Source organism: Pseudorca crassidens, chromosome 11, assembly GCF_039906515.1.
Source record: "Pseudorca crassidens isolate mPseCra1 chromosome 11, mPseCra1.hap1, whole genome shotgun sequence".
NCBI lineage: Eukaryota > Metazoa > Chordata > Mammalia > Artiodactyla > Delphinidae > Pseudorca > Pseudorca crassidens.
The window spans coordinates 41873500-41889261 of record NC_090306.1 but is presented as its reverse complement, the minus strand read 5'-3'; the positions used below and the strand labels follow the sequence as shown (position 1 = coordinate 41889261).

Below are 15762 nucleotides of genomic sequence, written 5' to 3'. Positions count from 1 at the left end.
TGGTCAGGGTGAGCTTCATGAGGAGATGGCCTCGTGCTGGACTTCAAAGAACGGGCAGCATTTGAACAGGTGGAGCGGCATTTCCCTACCAAATGTCGTCATCCAAAGCGCAGGCCACTAGTGTCTGAGGGCAGTTGGTGGGAGTCTGTGCCCAGAGTTGCCGCCTCCCCCAGAGGCTCCCGCCTGCAGGGAATTCTCCTTTTCCAGCTTCTGGAAGAGGACTGGGGCTGCCCCTTAGGCAGTAGTGCAGCGCCCGTCAGTTGTCCTTCAGAAGATGCCCCTTCTGCCCGAGGAGGGCTTCTACCACATCCGCCTCCAGGAGGCCTCCAGGCTCCAGGTTCCATCCCCTTGGCCCTGAGCTGGGGCAGCAGGAGGGAAAGGTGGCCTCAGGACTCAGCTCTCTCTTTCTCCACCCCAGCCAGTCCCTGGGATCCCCGGGCCTCTCGGCTGCCGACAGCACCGGCCCTACCATGGGGTTCCATGGGTTCTGAACGGAATGGAGGGCCCTGGGCTGAGCCTAGGAGCCTGGGAGAGGTGACCATTTCCAGAAGGAAAGACTTCTTTTTGAGGTCATCCACGAAAACGGCTGAGTGGTTCTCTTCTCGGGGGGCACAGAGGCTGCAGGACCCAGGATGGGACAGGAGGAGGAAAGGGGTTCCTACCGTGGGGCCCTCGAGCTATGCATTCCAGACCCGCCACTTCACAGCTTCCACCAGATCTGACTTGACCTCCAGGCCACGACCCGGTCCCTCCCACACTGCGGAAGCCTCAGAGGGGGCCCCAGTTCCCCTTCAGGCCTGCTCTCCCTTTCTCCCCGTCTCCCTCCTGGCATCCTTAGTGCAGTCTTAGCAGCCGTGCTCTCCCACCTCACCTCCCAGCCTTCTTCTCCCCCTTCGGGCTAAGGGAGCCTGGTTTGGCTGCCCAAGGAAGATTGTATCTGAGCACATCAGGGAGGGCTGAGGGCACCGTTGCGTAAACCAGGGCCTCCTGAGTTTCTTGCTGTGGAGTGAGCTCTGGCGGAGCAAGATACCTGAGCCGCTTGAAAGATCAGATGAGGAAGATGGAACTGGGGATCGCTCTCAGGCGGCACGGGAGTCCGAGGAAAGGAATGGGGTGGGGTCTTGTCTTTTCCCTTAGCTTCTGGTGGAGGTGCCCTTGGACTGGAGTGGGGCCTCCTGGACCAGCAGGCGGCCTGCCTGGCTTGGCCCTCTCTCTTCCGCCTCCCCTGCCCCTCCCGGCAGCCGCCTCACTCTATCTCTCTTCTCTCTACAGATGGGACCCAGGTGAGCCCGGGTGCCCACTGCCCCAGTCCCCCTGGCACAGGTAAGAGTGGGCCTGAGGGAGAGTGTGGTGGGGAGTGGAAGATGCGCTGGAAAGGACAGAAGCGGGGCGAGGAGCTCAGGGGTGGTTCAGAACGGTGGCTGGCTGATTGGCCAGAGAGTTGGGAGGTTGGGGTTCTGGGGGAGGGGGCGAAGTTGGGGTTTTGTGGGGAAGGGGTAAGAGGGGGCATAAGAGAGGCAGCTCTGGATCCAGGTTGGCCCCAGAGCTGGGAAGCACAACAGGAAAAGGAAAGGCAGGATGCTCTCCTTGTCCATGCTGGTGCAGTGAAACAGGAAGGCAAGTAGGAAGCTAATACTTATGCTCGGACCCCTGCCTCGGGGGCTCTGGGCAAGGCGGCGCATTCTCATTTGTAGGCTCTGCAGTCCTCACACCAGCCCTGCGGGGTGGGAAGATGCCTCGTGCTGCTCGGGCGGGAGGGAGAGGACCCCTCTCCGTGGGTCTCTCACCATTCCTTGCCCCCGCTGCTCTTAGGCCGTGCTGGGCGAGGAGGGTTTAGGACGTGCCCATGGGGCGGGGGCGGGGGCTGGACCGGACGAGGGCCTGTTGGGTGCAAGGTGCACACCTGACACCCAGACTACGGCAGGGAGAAAGGAAGGCCGCTATCCTCTTTGATTCAGTCCTAGCCATCAAAAGCTTACAGGCAGGTGGGGAGACAAGATATACAAGTAAAAAGGGAAATAATAGTCGAATGCGATATGTGACCAGTTCCAAAGGAGGGGGCAGCTGATTAAGGAGTTTGTCCATCCATTCAAGAAACAGTAAGTTCACCACCTACTGTTACTTAGTTCTCCTAGTTGTGTAATTTTCTAAAAATTTAAAGACAGAAATTGGAAAAAGAAACATTAATGAACCCCACCTCTGTTCCAGGGCACCGAGGATATAGAGATTTATTCATCGAATCAAACAGTATTTATTGGGTGCCTGTCGCTTGCTAGGTACTGTTCTAGGTGATGGGATAGTGAGCAGTAGGCAAAACCAAGTCCCTGCCCTTGGAGCTTAATTCAGATTTGGTACCTGCCTGGGCGGTGCTTTCAGGGCACAGAGCAGCCAGTGTGATGGAAATCCAGAAGAGGGCTTGACCCAGCAGGGCACTGGGCTGGGTCCAGGAAAGAGGGAAGACTCCAGCTGGGCTTGGAAGTCAGGGTAGGATCTGGAAAAGTAGACTCGAGGGAGGAGGACGGCACCAGCAGGGGGACGTGTGAGCTAAAGCTCAGAGGTACGTGGGCTGTGACTGGACAGGAGCAGACGGCTGAGGCAGGGGGTCCGTGTGCAGATGTGGGAGGCAAAGCTGACAGAAGCCGGCTTAGCATCAGACCGTGGAGACCCCCAAATGCTGAGTCACCCTGAGAGGCGTTGCCAGGGCTGCAGGCAGAGCCCCTCCCATGTTCCCAGCAGCCTTCTGCTCTGGAGGCCGGGGCACTGCTGGGAGAGAGGGAGGGGGCCGCTCCCAGTCTGTATGGCTGAAGTCTGGGTGGCCTGCCCTGGGTGCCCTGAGGGCCCCCTTGCATCACCAGGGGAGTCACCCCGGAAAGCCAGGACACCTGACGTGGGAAGACTGAGACCTTTCCTGGGGCGGGAGTGCAGTGGCATCAGAGGCCCAGATGGAACCAGAATGAGAATTTGGGGTCCCTGGGTGGACACATGAACAAGAGGTGGGAACATCAAAGCAGTGCATTGCCTGCTCTTGGCCATATCGGGTGCCCAGACACCCGCTCCGGTCTCTTGACATCCAGAGAGTTGTGAGGGCATCTCCCTCCTCTGCTCCTCTCTTGTGTCCATCTCACGGTCAGAGAATGTGAGAACAGACACCGCTTAGTGACCACCTACTGCAAGCCCCTCTGCCTTTGCCCAGTGAGAGACCCCTCTGCGGGTGGGGCAGGGGAGGTGACTTCCTGGAAGTCAATGGGAAGACGGAGACGGAGCACTGGCCTCAGCAGGACGGAGCCCGAGCTCACTGTGCCCCGAGCTGGGTGGCCTTGGCCAGGTCCCTTCACCTGCGCCTCAGTTTCCTCACGTGGGAATAGTAATAACTACCTCCCAGGGCCTACAGGGGTGATGAGGTAGAAGGGTTTGCAGCGATTGTGCACGTGTGCTGTGGATGTTAAGATAATGGTTGAGTTGGGCCCAGATGCCGCATTTCCTGACTCCCCAGCTGGTCTTTGCCACAGTCCTCCTCAGTCCTTCCAGTCCTTCCAGTCCTCCCGGCTCAGGCCCAGAGGACGGCCTGTGGCTGCCCCCGTCGGGGAGGCCCAGCGTTGGATGAGCTGAAGGAGGCCTCTCCGGAAAGGCTTCCCCGCTTGTGTGCCCTGTCTGAGGGCACCTGCTCCCAGCCCCACCTGCTTCCCCTTCTCCAGGATAACTGTCCACCTCTGAGCACCTCAGAGTGTCTCTGGCTGCTGAGCCCGGCCTGGCCCAGCAGGCGGGGCTGGCACAGGACCTGGTCTGGTGGCTGGTTATAAATAGCCCCTGCATCCACAGCCTTGGCAGGGTGCTCCTGGCATGGGTGCAGGGGACACTCGAGAAGAGGCAGCTGAGGCTGCTGAGGCCCAGAGCTGGCGTGAGGGTACCTGGGCGCAGGCTCCACGGGCATGTGGGCTGTGCAGGCCCAGGGCGCAGGCCAGGGCTGGCTGTGGCTTTGAGGCACCTCTCCTTTATCCTGTGGCCTAGGATAGAGTAGGGAGGATGGCAACTGAGAGGGCCTGGGACGCCCTTTGGGGCTGGAGGCTGAACAAAGGGGACTGCCTGTCCGATCGCTGTGTCGGAGCGCAGCTCATCGGAGGGCAGCTGGGCCCAATCCTCCTTCCAGGGTGGGAAGAAGGGAAGGAGAGGCCAGGGCCCAGAATGTATCACTAAAGGGCCCTCAGCCCCCAATCCTGGCCTGGAGAGGCAGCGTATTTCGTGGAAAACTCTGTGCTTGGAGTCAGAAAGCTCGATCCACACAGCACCAGCGATAGACTGTGTACTTATATGACCTCCTTTCTCATGGGTGAAACAGGCTTGAGAATAACCACCGTGCGGGACTGTGGGGAGGGTGCAGTGCGGAAGAGGTCCCTGGAGGGTGTTTTACCATCGTCAAGTGAATCTGAAGGAGGCTGATGAGGTAACCGTGCACCTGCAGAGCCTTCCGGCCGACCCTGCCCTCTCTGTGTGCTCAGGCTGCCCCAGGCCCTGCGCAGACACGCCAGGCCCTCAGCCCCAGCCCATGGACCTGCGGGTGGGCCAGCGGCCCCCGGTGGAGCCCCCGCCGGAGCCCACGCTGCTGGCCCTGCAGCACCCCCAGCGCCTGCACCACCACCTCTTCCTGGCTGGCCTGCAGACCCAGCGCTCGGCGGAGACCATGAGGGTAAAGATAGAGCTCCCCACGCACGCAGCGGCCTCGAGCTCAGACCCGGCACCCCTCCCTCCCTTCAGCCTCCCCAGACCCTCGCCTCCGTCTCCAACTCCTCGCCCCTCCCTGGGCGGCCGGCCCTCCCCACAGCTCTCAATGGACACGCCGTTGCCCGAGTTGCAGGTGGGGCAGCAGGAGCAGGAGCTGCGGCAGCTTCTCAATAAGGACAAGAGCAAGCGCAGTAAGCATGGAGGCCTCCCCAGCCGGTGTCCACGGCCTCCTTTGTGGGCACGGGACGGGGGAGTGCCGGCCTGGGTCCCCCTCTGCTTGCTGGGCGCTGCCTGCGAATGTGGGTGGGGCCTCAGGCTTGGCTTTTGCCTGAGGGGTCCCTGGGATGCCTCGTCCTGGGGGCGTGGTCAGGGCAACGGGCAGAGAATGTTCCAGGGAGGCCACCAGTCCACCCACCCCCAGCCCACTGATGATTTCTGCCCCTGCAGGTGCCGTAGCCAGCAGTGTGGTCAAGCAGAAGCTGGCAGAGGTGATTCTGAAGAAACAGCAGGCAGCCTTAGAGAGGACGGTCCATCCCAATAGCCCCAGCGTTCCCTACAGGTAACTTCCTCTCCCACCTGCCCCCTCGTGTCCCTGCCGCGCCCCTCCTCCCTGGATGTCAACCTGTGAGCACACGTACACTCGCCCCCTCTTCCTCCCAGCTGCCCATCACCTGATCCTCACCCCTCACTTCTAATCATAAGGCCTCCCCCGAACCCCTCTCCCAACTGATACCTGCTCTCTTGTCCTTTAATTATCGCTCCTCCCCCGCCTGTCGCACACACACTCTCACACACACACTACGCTAGCTTTCTTTTCTCTTTATATCTTCCTGTAATCACAAAAACATCCTGATTCCTAGAACAGGATCCTCCCATTGTGTCTGGCCCTTATCCAAGCCCCGGACCCTGGCTCCCATGCCTAGGTCCGAGGGCGGCATCACCAGTGGGCTGCAGGTAGGATGGGTGGCCCAATGCTGCCACCTGGAGATGGCCGGTATTCCTGCCGGCGAGGCACTTCCTGACCCTGCGGGCTGCTGCCTTCCTTAGCAGGTCCCAAAGGGTGGAATGAGATGGCTGTCAGGCCTCTGGGCATGCCTGCCCCTCTGAAGCAGCCTTGGCACTCACCCCACAGAACTCTTGAGCCCTTGGAGACGGAAGGAGCTGCCCGTTCCATGCTCAGCAGCTTCCTGCCTCCTGTACCCAGCCTGCCCAGCGACCCCCCAGAACACTTCCCTCTGCGTAAGACAGGTGCGTGGGACAGGCCGGCAGGGACCTCCAGGGGAAAGGAAGGACCTTGCATGAGGGTCAGGGAGGGGGGCCTGGCTGGGCGGGGGACAGTCTGCACCCGGTGGCTTTCTCTCTGGCACTGCCTTCTCTGGCCTCTCTCAGAGAGAACTGGGAGGGAGGGCGTAGGCCAGAGACCGGGGTGGGGGGTGTGTGGGGGGTGGGGGGTTGTGGGCCTAGTAACGCCGGTGTTCCCACAGTCTCTGAGCCCAACCTGAAGCTGCGCTACAAGCCCAAAAAGTCCCTGGAGCGGAGGAAGAACCCGCTGCTGCGGAAGGAGAGCGCCCCGCCCAGCCTCCGGCGGCGGCCGGCAGAGACCCTCGGCGGTGAGGCCCGGCGCGGTGGGCGGGTGGCAGGCCCGGTCCCTTTGGGTCAGGCCCCACCCAGACAAGGGATGCCCGCCTCAGGGCTGCCATGGGTATCTGTCGGGGGGTGTCCTACACACTCGCCAGGGCGCAAGTTGGGGCTGAACCCCCCGCCCCGTTGCTCTGTGGGCTAAGCTGCCGCCTGACCAGAAGAAGGGGCACGCTAAACAAATAAGTGTCCAAACGCACTGGAGACTGGTGGCGGCCTCCCTTCTGCCCGCCCTGCTGGGAAGGAAGCAGAGCCCGCCCACTGGGGAAGGGGTTTGTTCCTGGCCCCGCCTCCTGGCCCCGCCTCCTGGCCCCTGACGGCGTGTCCCCCTCTCCCCAACCCTCAGACTCCTCCCCCAGTAGTAGCAGCACGCCGGCGTCAGGGTGCAGCTCCCCCAATGACAGCGAGCACGGCCCCAACCCGGTCCTGGGCTCCGAGGTAAGGCCTTGCCAGGCTGGGCTGTCGGGGGCAGTTCTGAGGCTCCTCTCAGCAGGCGGCCCGACCAGGCTGGGGCCGCAGGGTCTGGGCAGCCCCCACCGGAGCCTCCTGGGGGTTCTGGGGAAGGCGTGCCCAGGGGTGGAGGTCTGGGACCGGTGACCCCTGCCCTGCTCCCATGGCAGGCGCTCTTGGGCCAGCGGCTGCGGCTGCAGGAGACCTCTCTGGCTCCGTTCGCCTTGCTGCCCACAATCACGCTGGGGCTGCCCGCCCCTGCCAGGGTGAGTGGCTGAGGCGCCCTCCCCCACCCCAAGCGCCCGAGATCTCTCTCTTCCTTCTACACCCCACCTGATGGCCTTCACCGTCTCCCTGCTGGGATCTTCTCCCCTGTGATGCTCCCCACCTCTCCTCCAGGCTGATGGTGACCGCAGGACCCATGCGACTCTGGGCCCTCGGGGACCAGTCCTGGCGAGTCCCCATGCTCCCCTCTTCCTGCCCCATGGCCTGGAGCCCGAGGCTGGAGGCCCCCTGCCCTCTCGCCTGCAGCCCATTCTCCTCCTGGATCCTTCGGTCTCTCACGCCCCCCTGCTGACTGGTGAGTCCCAGCTTCTACAGGAGAGCGGCTGGATCCCTGCACCCTGCTGAAGGCCAAGCGTGGGCAGGGTCCCTTCCTCCTGGCTCGCCCCCTCCCCGCCCCACCCTTGCTTCCTTCTGCTCCTCCCTGTGGTTCCCTCCTTATGCCCCCCACCCCGTTCTTTCCAGTGCCCGGGCTTGGGCCCCTGCCCTTCCACTTTGCCCAGTCCTTACTGACCACCGAGCGGCCCTCCGGGTCAGGCCTCCACCGGCCGCTGAGCCGGACCCGCTCAGAGCCCCTGCCCCCAAGCGCCACTGCCCCCCCACTGCTGGGCCCCCTGCAGCCCCGCCTGGAGCGGCTCAAACCTCATGTCCAGCTGATCAAGGTGAGTGGAACTGGGTAGGGGAGGTGGTGAGGGGTTGCTAAACTGGGACCCTGGGGGCTGAGAGAAGGGAGACTTAGGAGGGGCAGAGATCTGGAGGGTCGGAGGGAGGACGTGTGGCTCCTGGGGGCCCAGCGTGTCTCTCAGCTAGCATCTCCCCTCCCCAGAGGCCAGCCAAGCCGAGTGAGAAGCCCCGACTGCAGCAGATACCCTCGGCTGAGGACCTCGAGACAGATGGCGGGGGCGTGGGGCCGCTGGGGGATGACGGCCTGGAGCACAGGGAGGCCAGCCATGGGCAGCATGAGGCCCGAGGCCCTGTTCCTCTCCAGCAGCACCAGCAGGTATGGTAGTGCCCAGGTGCCCCTCGGTGGAAGGCAGAGTCAGGAAACTCTGGGGCCTGGTAAAGATGGAAGGGAGGGAGATGGGATATCAGCGCAGGGGACAGCTCCGGGACCCACAGTTCCTCTGCCAATTCCACAGCAAGTTACAGACAGACAGACAGACACACGCACACACACACGTGCCGCACCCTCCAGCAGCCTTCCCATCTCAGGGTGAAGCCGTGTCCCTCGTCCAGCAGCAAGACTGGCCTTCCACAGAGCCCCACACATTCCTGCCCTAGGACTTCTCCCCTGTGAGCGCTTGTACTGTTTCCAGGAAGGTGCTAGGGCAGGAGGTGTGGCAGAGATGGGCTCAGCCCTTCAACTGTGCAAGTCAAGCCGTGGGGTATTGGTTTGCTGGAGCTGTTGTAACAAGTGCTGCAAACTGGGTGGCTTAAACAACAGGGCTTGTTTTCCCACACTTCTGGAGGCTAGAGGTCTGAAATCAAGGTGTTGGCAGGGTTGTGCCCTCTGAGGGCTGTGAGGGAAGGAGCCGTCCCAGGCCTCTCTCCTTGGCTTGTAGACGGCCGCCTTCTCCCTGGGTCTGCACATCGTCTTTCTTCTTGTCCGCCTCTGTGTCCCAATTTCCCCTTTTCATAAGGACCAGAGTCATGTTGGAGCTGACCCTAATGATCTCATTTTTAACTTGAGTACCTCTGTAAAGACCCTGTCTCCAAATCAGGTCGCATTCTGAGGGACTGGGGGTTAGGATTTCCATCCTAAATGTGAGGTGGGAGGGGACACAACTCAGCCCGTAACACGTGGTAGCAGGCCACACACGTGTAGGCTCACTCAGGTCCCTGTGTCCTTGGGTGGTTGGCAGTCCTTGGAGACAAGGAGATCCTGGTCAGAGCCAGCCTGAGGCCCCTCACCCAGGTTCTCACCTTGGAGTCTCGAGGGCCCAGGGAGCTCTGGTGGAATAGGGTGGTCAGTCTGGGGTGCAGACCTTTCGGGGGGGTTGGTGGGGGCAGGGAGCTCAGCGACTCAAAGACCAGAGCCCAGCTGGGAGGCAGGGCCAGAGGCTTCTGCAGAAAAGGGGCCTGCATGGAGGTTTCCAAGGCTGTGGGCAGAGGTGGATGGAGCAGGGTACTGAGAACCTGGAGACTGAGACCCCTGTGTCCCTCAGGTGTACCTCTGGGAGCAGCAGCGACTGGCTGGGCGGCTCCCCCGGGGAGCCACTGGGGACTCCGTGCTGCCTCCCCTGGCCCAGGGCGGTCACCGGCCTCTGTCCAGGGCTCAGTCTTCCCCAGCCGCGCCTGCCTCCCTGCCAACCCCAGAGCCCACCAGCCAGGCCCGTGTCCTGCCCAGCTCAGAGACCCCTGCCCGGACCCTGCCCTTCACCACAGGTAAGGCCCGGATTGGAGGGCAGGAGGAAGTGGCTGGGTGCACACGGAGCCTCGGGGCAGAGGACCATGTCTGTGTCATGGTTCACTCAGGACATTTCTCGAGGCCACAGAACACTTTCTTAGTCTTATGAGATCCCCCCAGCGTCCCGTGGAGCAACTGGTGGTTCTCATTTTACAACTGAGGAGACCCAGGCTCAGGAAATCGAAGGGGACAGCAAGCTGGCAGTCAGGCCAAGCTAAGAATTCAGGTCTCCTGACGACTAGTCCGGGCCTTCAAAAACGATATTTATTATTGTTGCTCTGCTTGTGAAAATAACTCGAGCATTTTAGAAATTTTGAAGAATACAGAAAAGCCTAAGAATGGAACAAAAATCACCAGCCAGTATCCCGCCACCCAGAGGCAACCCCTTGTAAATGCCGCCGTATTTCAAGCCAGTCTTTGTTTTAGCCACACGCATAAATCTCACACACGGCACATTTCGTGGCTGCATTTTGTGTCCTGCTTCCTTCACTCGCACATCATGAACACCTTGTGATATAATTAAACTTTAAAAATGAGGTCTTGTAGTATGTCATCACAGTATTTTTGTTTAAAGATTTCCTATGGGCTGAGCAGTTAGGTGGTTACTCACTTTTGCTCCTTTGAATTTCCTTGTAAATTTCTATAAATCTCCCCTCATCCCTGGGATTGTTTCCCGGGGGTCACTGTCAAGGAGTGGCATCCCCGGGTCAAATGCTGTGAGCGTTCTGAAGAGCCTAATGTCCTGAGATGTTCTGAAAGTGACCCTCCCACTGGCAGCGTGCAGGGCCCTCCTCTGGGCGTCCTGCTGGTCAGGCTGAAACAGTCACTTCCCCAAAACTGCATCTGTCCTGTCACGTGGCCCACTGTGGACTCCCAGCTCCCAGCTCGGGGGTGCCTATTTGGGTCCTGACATGCAGTGCGAGCCCCTGGCATCAGGCCTCCCTGTGTTAGGCTCTGAGCTCTTGAGGTCATGGTCATTGTCCCTGGGCCACGTGGGGGGGTCAGTGAGTCGGGAAGGCAGCGGCTGGGTGGCGGTTGTGCTGGCCAGGGCTGCCTGATGTGTGGGTGAGGTGCCCAAGGCTGCCTGGGTAAGCAGCTGGGGGTGTGCGTACGGGCTCCGAGGGGCAGGATGGGGCATGTGGGGCTGTGCGGGGGTGTGGAGGGTGTGCCCGGCCTGGCTCCATGGTGGGGCTGGGGGTGGGGACTCCCCGGGGCCCTGGCCCTGACCCCTGCTCCCCGCAGGGCTGGTCTATGACTCAGTAATGCTGAAGCACCAGTGCTCCTGTGGAGACAACAGCCGGCACCCGGAGCACGCGGGCCGCATCCAGAGCATCTGGTCCCGGCTGCTGGAGCGGGGGCTCCGGAGCCAGTGCGAGGTCAGGAGGCGGCGTGGGGGCTGTGGGGTCGGAGGGGCTGAGGGTCACAGAAGGGAAGGGGCTGGGAGGCCCTGGAGCCAGAGTGAGATGAGGGGCGGCGGGGTGGTGGGAGTGGCAGGGGAGGGGCCGAGCAGGGGCTCAGGAGCTCTGTGGGTCCTTCCTCAGTCTCTACGGGGCCGGAAGGCCTCCCTGGAGGAGCTGCAGTCAGTGCACTCGGAGCGGCACGTGCTCCTCTACGGCACCAACCCGCTCAGCCGCCTCAAACTGGACAATGGGAAGCTGGCAGGTAGGGGACCGATGGCGCCTGGGGCCCCCAGACCTCCCCTGGCTCACCCAGCCTGAGCATCCCCTGTGCTCTAGTCCTAGCTCCGCCCAGCCTGTCCCTCCAGCATCCGGGACACCCCCAGGCCGCCCTTAGTCCCTCTGCTGCCCACCTCCACCCCTCCCTGCCCACCCCGCCTGGCCCTCTTCTCCGCTTCCCCGCTCCCGGCCGGAGGCAGAGCAGATGCGGCTCACACACCTGGACCTCTCCCCACAGGGCTCCTGGCACAGCGGATGTTCGTGATGCTGCCCTGCGGTGGCGTTGGGGTAAGTGTGCCGAGGTCTCGAGCGCGCGTGGCCACGGGCTCTCAGACCTCCTCCCTTCCGTTCTCCCGGGCCCAGCCCCTGCCTGCTTGTTCTTGTGGTTGTGCTGGGCCCCGTGGGCCAGGGGCTCTCCCATAGTGCCCCTGTGCCGGCTGGAAGCTCCCTGTGGCGGGAATGTCTTCCTGAGTGTGGAGTCCCATCCCTCACACTTGCAAGGCATTTGGTGGCTGTTGAGGAGGCCCGAAGAGCAGGGCCGGGCCCGGGGCTGGGGCTCGTCTCCCGTCGTGAGCACGCTGGCCTCCAGGCTGCTTTGCGTCCCTGGAGTGGGCTGCCTGGCCTGGGGCTGCAGGGATGCCTCTGGCGACCCTGGGGCTGCAGGGGTGTCCTTGGCGACCCAGGCCTGTCCCTCCCACGCCCTAGCTTTCCGGGCTCCCTCTCACTCTGCCGGGGGACTTCTGCCTGCTGGCAGTGCTCTCCTCCCCTCAAAAGGTCCCTGCGCAAACCAAACCGGGCGTGTGGAGGCAGGGGACGGAGGCCCGGTCCCGGAGGGAAATGGGAGCTGTTGCTGGGGGGCTGCGTGGGAGCCGGTCAGCGCCCTGTTCACAACTTCCCATTTCTTGCCACTTTCTGATTTTTCCAACTGTTGTTGCTTCTGTTTTCTCCTCCCTCCGCTCCCTCTCTGTCTCTGTCTCTCTCTCTCTCTCCAGCCTCTTGCGACTCTCTCTGCCTTCCTCGCCTCTCTCGGTCCGCCTCGCCCTCCCCATCTCCCCATCACGCCCCCCGGCCCCTCCCTAGCCTTGAGGCCCAGGGACTGGGTTTGGGGGGCCTCCCAGCCTGGGCTAGGGGCCCCGAGTGGAAGACAGTGGTGCAGACGGCCCCTCGAGCTCCGACGGTCCCGAGGGCCTGAGCAGAGTCAGCTGGGGCTTAAAACCCCCTCCAGGCCCAAACCCCAAGTCCCGCCCAGGTAACGCCATGCCCCCTCCTCTGACCGGGGGGCAGGCGCGATGCTGCCGGCAGAGTGCTGGCCAGTTGCGGGCTGGTGATATGGACTGAAGCTGGGAAGGAGAAGTCGTGCCGGGACTGGGGGACACGGGAGGCCTTGCTTTTCTGGGCGGCGGGGCAGTGGGGCGGCAGCGCCGTCTGCCCAGCTCCCTGCCCCTGGGGTCCTGGCCGTGGGGTGGGCACCGCCCCCCGGGCCCTGGCTGCTGTGGGAGGCCTAGGATGATGCGGGCCCTGACTCTGGCCCCCGCAGGTGGATACCGACACCATCTGGAACGAGCTGCACTCCTCCAACGCGGCCCGCTGGGCTGCCGGCAGCGTCACTGACCTCGCCTTCAAAGTGGCTTCCCGAGAGCTAAAGGTAGGAGGTTCGAGTGGAGGGTGGGCAAGCCACGGAGGAAGGAGGCAGAGGATGGGGTAGCGGGGAAGGCCAGACCCGACACCCAGCATCACATTCCTCTTGGATATCACCACAGGGTTTCGAAAGGGAAATTGAGAGCTCTGGGGACCAAGATGAGATCTGAACCCTAGGCTCCTGTTACCTGGTGGGGAAGCAAGCCACTGTGCCCCTGGGCCTGTGGTCTCTAAGAGAGACAGGGTCACGATCATCCAGGATCGGTTAACACAGACCCGCTGTGGACCGTGGGCAAGTTGCAGGGCCTCTCGGGAGCCCCGTGCGTTGGCAGAGCGCCTGTTGGTGATGCTGAGGTTTTACAGACCGGGTTGGCGCTCATTTCCTCATTTGCTCCGGGCTGGGCACCTTACGGGGGCTTGTGCCGAGCCCCCCCCCCCCCCCCCCCCCCCGCCTGCTGTTTAGGAGCTCACAGCCCAAGTCCTGGCTCCACCATCTGCAACCAGGCAACTTTGCACGTGTTGTTAAACCCGCGGAAGCTCCAGGTTTCTGCTGTCTGTAAACCAGATATAATAACAATGTTTATCTTACGAAGATTAGATAACGTTTACCTCAGGGAGCTGTGAGGATGAAATCCAGCATTTACCCAGTGCTTAGCACAGTGCCAGGCACATAGATTTTGCCCAACAAATGACAGCTGTTGTGATTCCAAAGTGGTAACGGCCAGGAGCCACCGGGGTGGGAGGTTCTGTGTTCACGGCCCGGGGGTCAGCACAGGGCCCTTGATACCCAGCCTGGTCATGGTCAGTCACACTGGCAGCTGTTGCCCTGGGGTCCCTTCTCGGGGGAGGAGCCTGGGGATGGGGTGGGCAGGGGCAGGTTCATGGAGGCGTGGGTCAGAGGTCTGGCTCTTCGGTTGACGAGCATTCTTTCTGTTTCCAGAACGGTTTTGCTGTGGTTCGGCCCCCAGGACACCATGCAGACCATTCCACAGCCATGTAAGGCCTGGGGGAGGCCTGGGTGGGCTGAGGTAGGGGGCAGGCCCTCAAGGCCCTCCTGTTGGGATGTTCCCCCTCCTTCCTCTGAGCCTTCTGGGGCTGGGCCGGGCCAGAGGCAGGTGGAGGGGGTGCGGCACGGGGAGGGAATGGGCTGGCACGACCTCTCTTTTCCTTCCAGGGGCTTCTGCTTCTTCAACTCAGTGGCCATCGCCTGCCGGCAGCTGCAACAACAGGGCAAGGCCAGCAAGATCCTCATTGTGGACTGGGTGGGTCCCGGGTCCTGGCCCCGTCAGGTCCGAGAGGCCTGTGGAAAGAGCCCTGAGCCTGGCGTTAGGAGACATGGCTTAACGTCCTGCCTAGTTCCGCATTAGCCTCCCCAAGCCTCGGTTCCCCCACTGTGTAAAACGGGGGAAATGCGGTGAGGATAATGCCCCCATCACGGGGCTGTTGGGAGGCCCAGAGGAGATGGTCTATGGAAAGGCCTCAGCTCCCACAGGGGAGGGGCCATTGGAATGCCGTCTTCTGGCCTCTGTTGGCTTCTTTCTGCAGATCTGATCATTTCTGCCTTTCTCCTGCAGGTAGTGACAGTACCAGTAATAACACATAACATCAACATACCACTAATCGCATCCAGACACTGATGGTTTCACGCCTCATATGTTTAACCCTGACTCTGACCTGGTTTACAGATGAGGAAAGTGAGCACAGAGAGGTTAGGTAACTTGCACACAGCTCTACACCTCGTCAGCCCTGAGACTGTGATTTGAACCGAGGCCTGTTAGCTCTGGAGCACGGCCTCGTGCTCTACTTTGCATTGACATCTGCTTATGGGACATTCCTACACAGAATGGAGGGGAGTGGAGGAACTTTCCACGCTTGCGCCCACGCATGGTCCTGTGAGTTACCACGGCTCTCCCTGGAGGGGTGGCGCTGGGCCTCATGGTCCGGCCCCTCTGCGGCGGAGCATGGTTTCCATCACTTGCATCACTCCATGACCTTGGGCAAGACACAATAGCGAGAGTTCCTGACATGTGTGACCCTGGACTCTTCCCTCTCCTGGCACTGATCCTCCCCTGGCACGCACTCTTTCCTCCCCTTCAGGGTTTCGTGTTATTGCTACCCCCACCTAGCGTGCTATGTACACATCTATACACACAGGGGGAGACTGAGGCTCAGAGAGTGCCCGTGGGTCACGCAACAGTTTCGCTCTAGGAGCCCCCATGTTCTCACCCCCAGTCTAGACTCCTGACCCTCAGAATGGTCACCGACCTTGAAACCTTTCCAGCCTGCCCCAGTCTCCATGTCTCTGCTTTCAAGACCTGCCCTAATCCACTGCCCGTCCCCCTGCACAGGACGTTCACCATGGCAACGGCACACAGCAGACCTTCTACCAGGACCCCAGCGTGCTCTACATCTCCCTTCATCGCCACGACGATGGCAACTTCTTCCCAGGCAGTGGGGCTGTGGATGAGGTAACCACACCTTCCAGCCCCACTGAGTCTCCCTTGTGGCCCTTACTCGGCCCCTGTCACAGCTAGCTGTGTGATCTGGGCAGACTGTTTAGCCGCTCTGAGCCTCAGTTTCTCCATCTGGAAGTGAAGAGGCTGGATGAGCTGGTCTTGCAGCTCTGACATCCTGGGATCGCTCTCTTGGGACTCTGCTCTCCTCACGTCTCTCTTGCCTCCTGTTTTCCAGGTGGGAGCTGGCAGCGGTGAGGGCTTCAATGTCAATGTGGCCTGGGCTGGAGGTCTGGACCCCCCAGTGGGGGATCCTGAGTACCTGGCCGCCTTCAGGTAAGTGCTCTGGGGACCCAGCAAGGCCACCCTCTCGTCCCCTTTTCCAACAGCACCAGGTTGGAGGCGATCAGGTGGCTGGTCAGCCTGTCCTCATCCAGTTACTAGACATTATAAGCCAGCCCCGGAGTGGGCCTATGGACTGAGACAAGCAAAGGGAAAG

General features: G+C 61.7%; 1 protein-coding gene across 9 annotated transcripts in view; it reads left to right on the top strand.

Annotated features, from left to right (window-relative positions):
* HDAC7 (histone deacetylase 7) overlaps positions 1-15762 on the top strand; it is a 35909-nt gene that overhangs the window by 15135 nt on the left and 5012 nt on the right. For 4 of the 9 annotated variants that reach the window (XM_067696315.1, XM_067696316.1, XM_067696321.1 and 1 more), the window contains exons 2-20: positions 1273-1323; positions 4497-4910; positions 5167-5278; positions 5852-5967; positions 6204-6329; positions 6704-6795; positions 6978-7073; positions 7207-7387; positions 7555-7751; positions 7916-8089; positions 9255-9474; positions 10739-10872; positions 11038-11158; positions 11411-11460; positions 12710-12817; positions 13751-13806; positions 13985-14072; positions 15159-15278; positions 15502-15599. In XM_067696315.1, the coding sequence (XP_067552416.1) occupies positions 1273-1323; positions 4497-4910; positions 5167-5278; positions 5852-5967; positions 6204-6329; positions 6704-6795; positions 6978-7073; positions 7207-7387; positions 7555-7751; positions 7916-8089; positions 9255-9474; positions 10739-10872; positions 11038-11158; positions 11411-11460; positions 12710-12817; positions 13751-13806; positions 13985-14072; positions 15159-15278; positions 15502-15599 (2554 nt within the window). Of the gene's footprint in view, positions 1-1272; positions 1324-4496; positions 4911-5166; positions 5279-5851; positions 5968-6203; positions 6330-6703; positions 6796-6977; positions 7074-7206; positions 7388-7554; positions 7752-7915; positions 8090-9254; positions 9475-10738; positions 10873-11037; positions 11159-11410; positions 11461-12164; positions 12422-12709; positions 12818-13750; positions 13807-13984; positions 14073-15158; positions 15279-15501; positions 15600-15762 lie in introns of those variants that run through there. The other 5 variants (XM_067696319.1, XM_067696318.1, XM_067696320.1 and 2 more) reach the window with 5 other exon arrangements.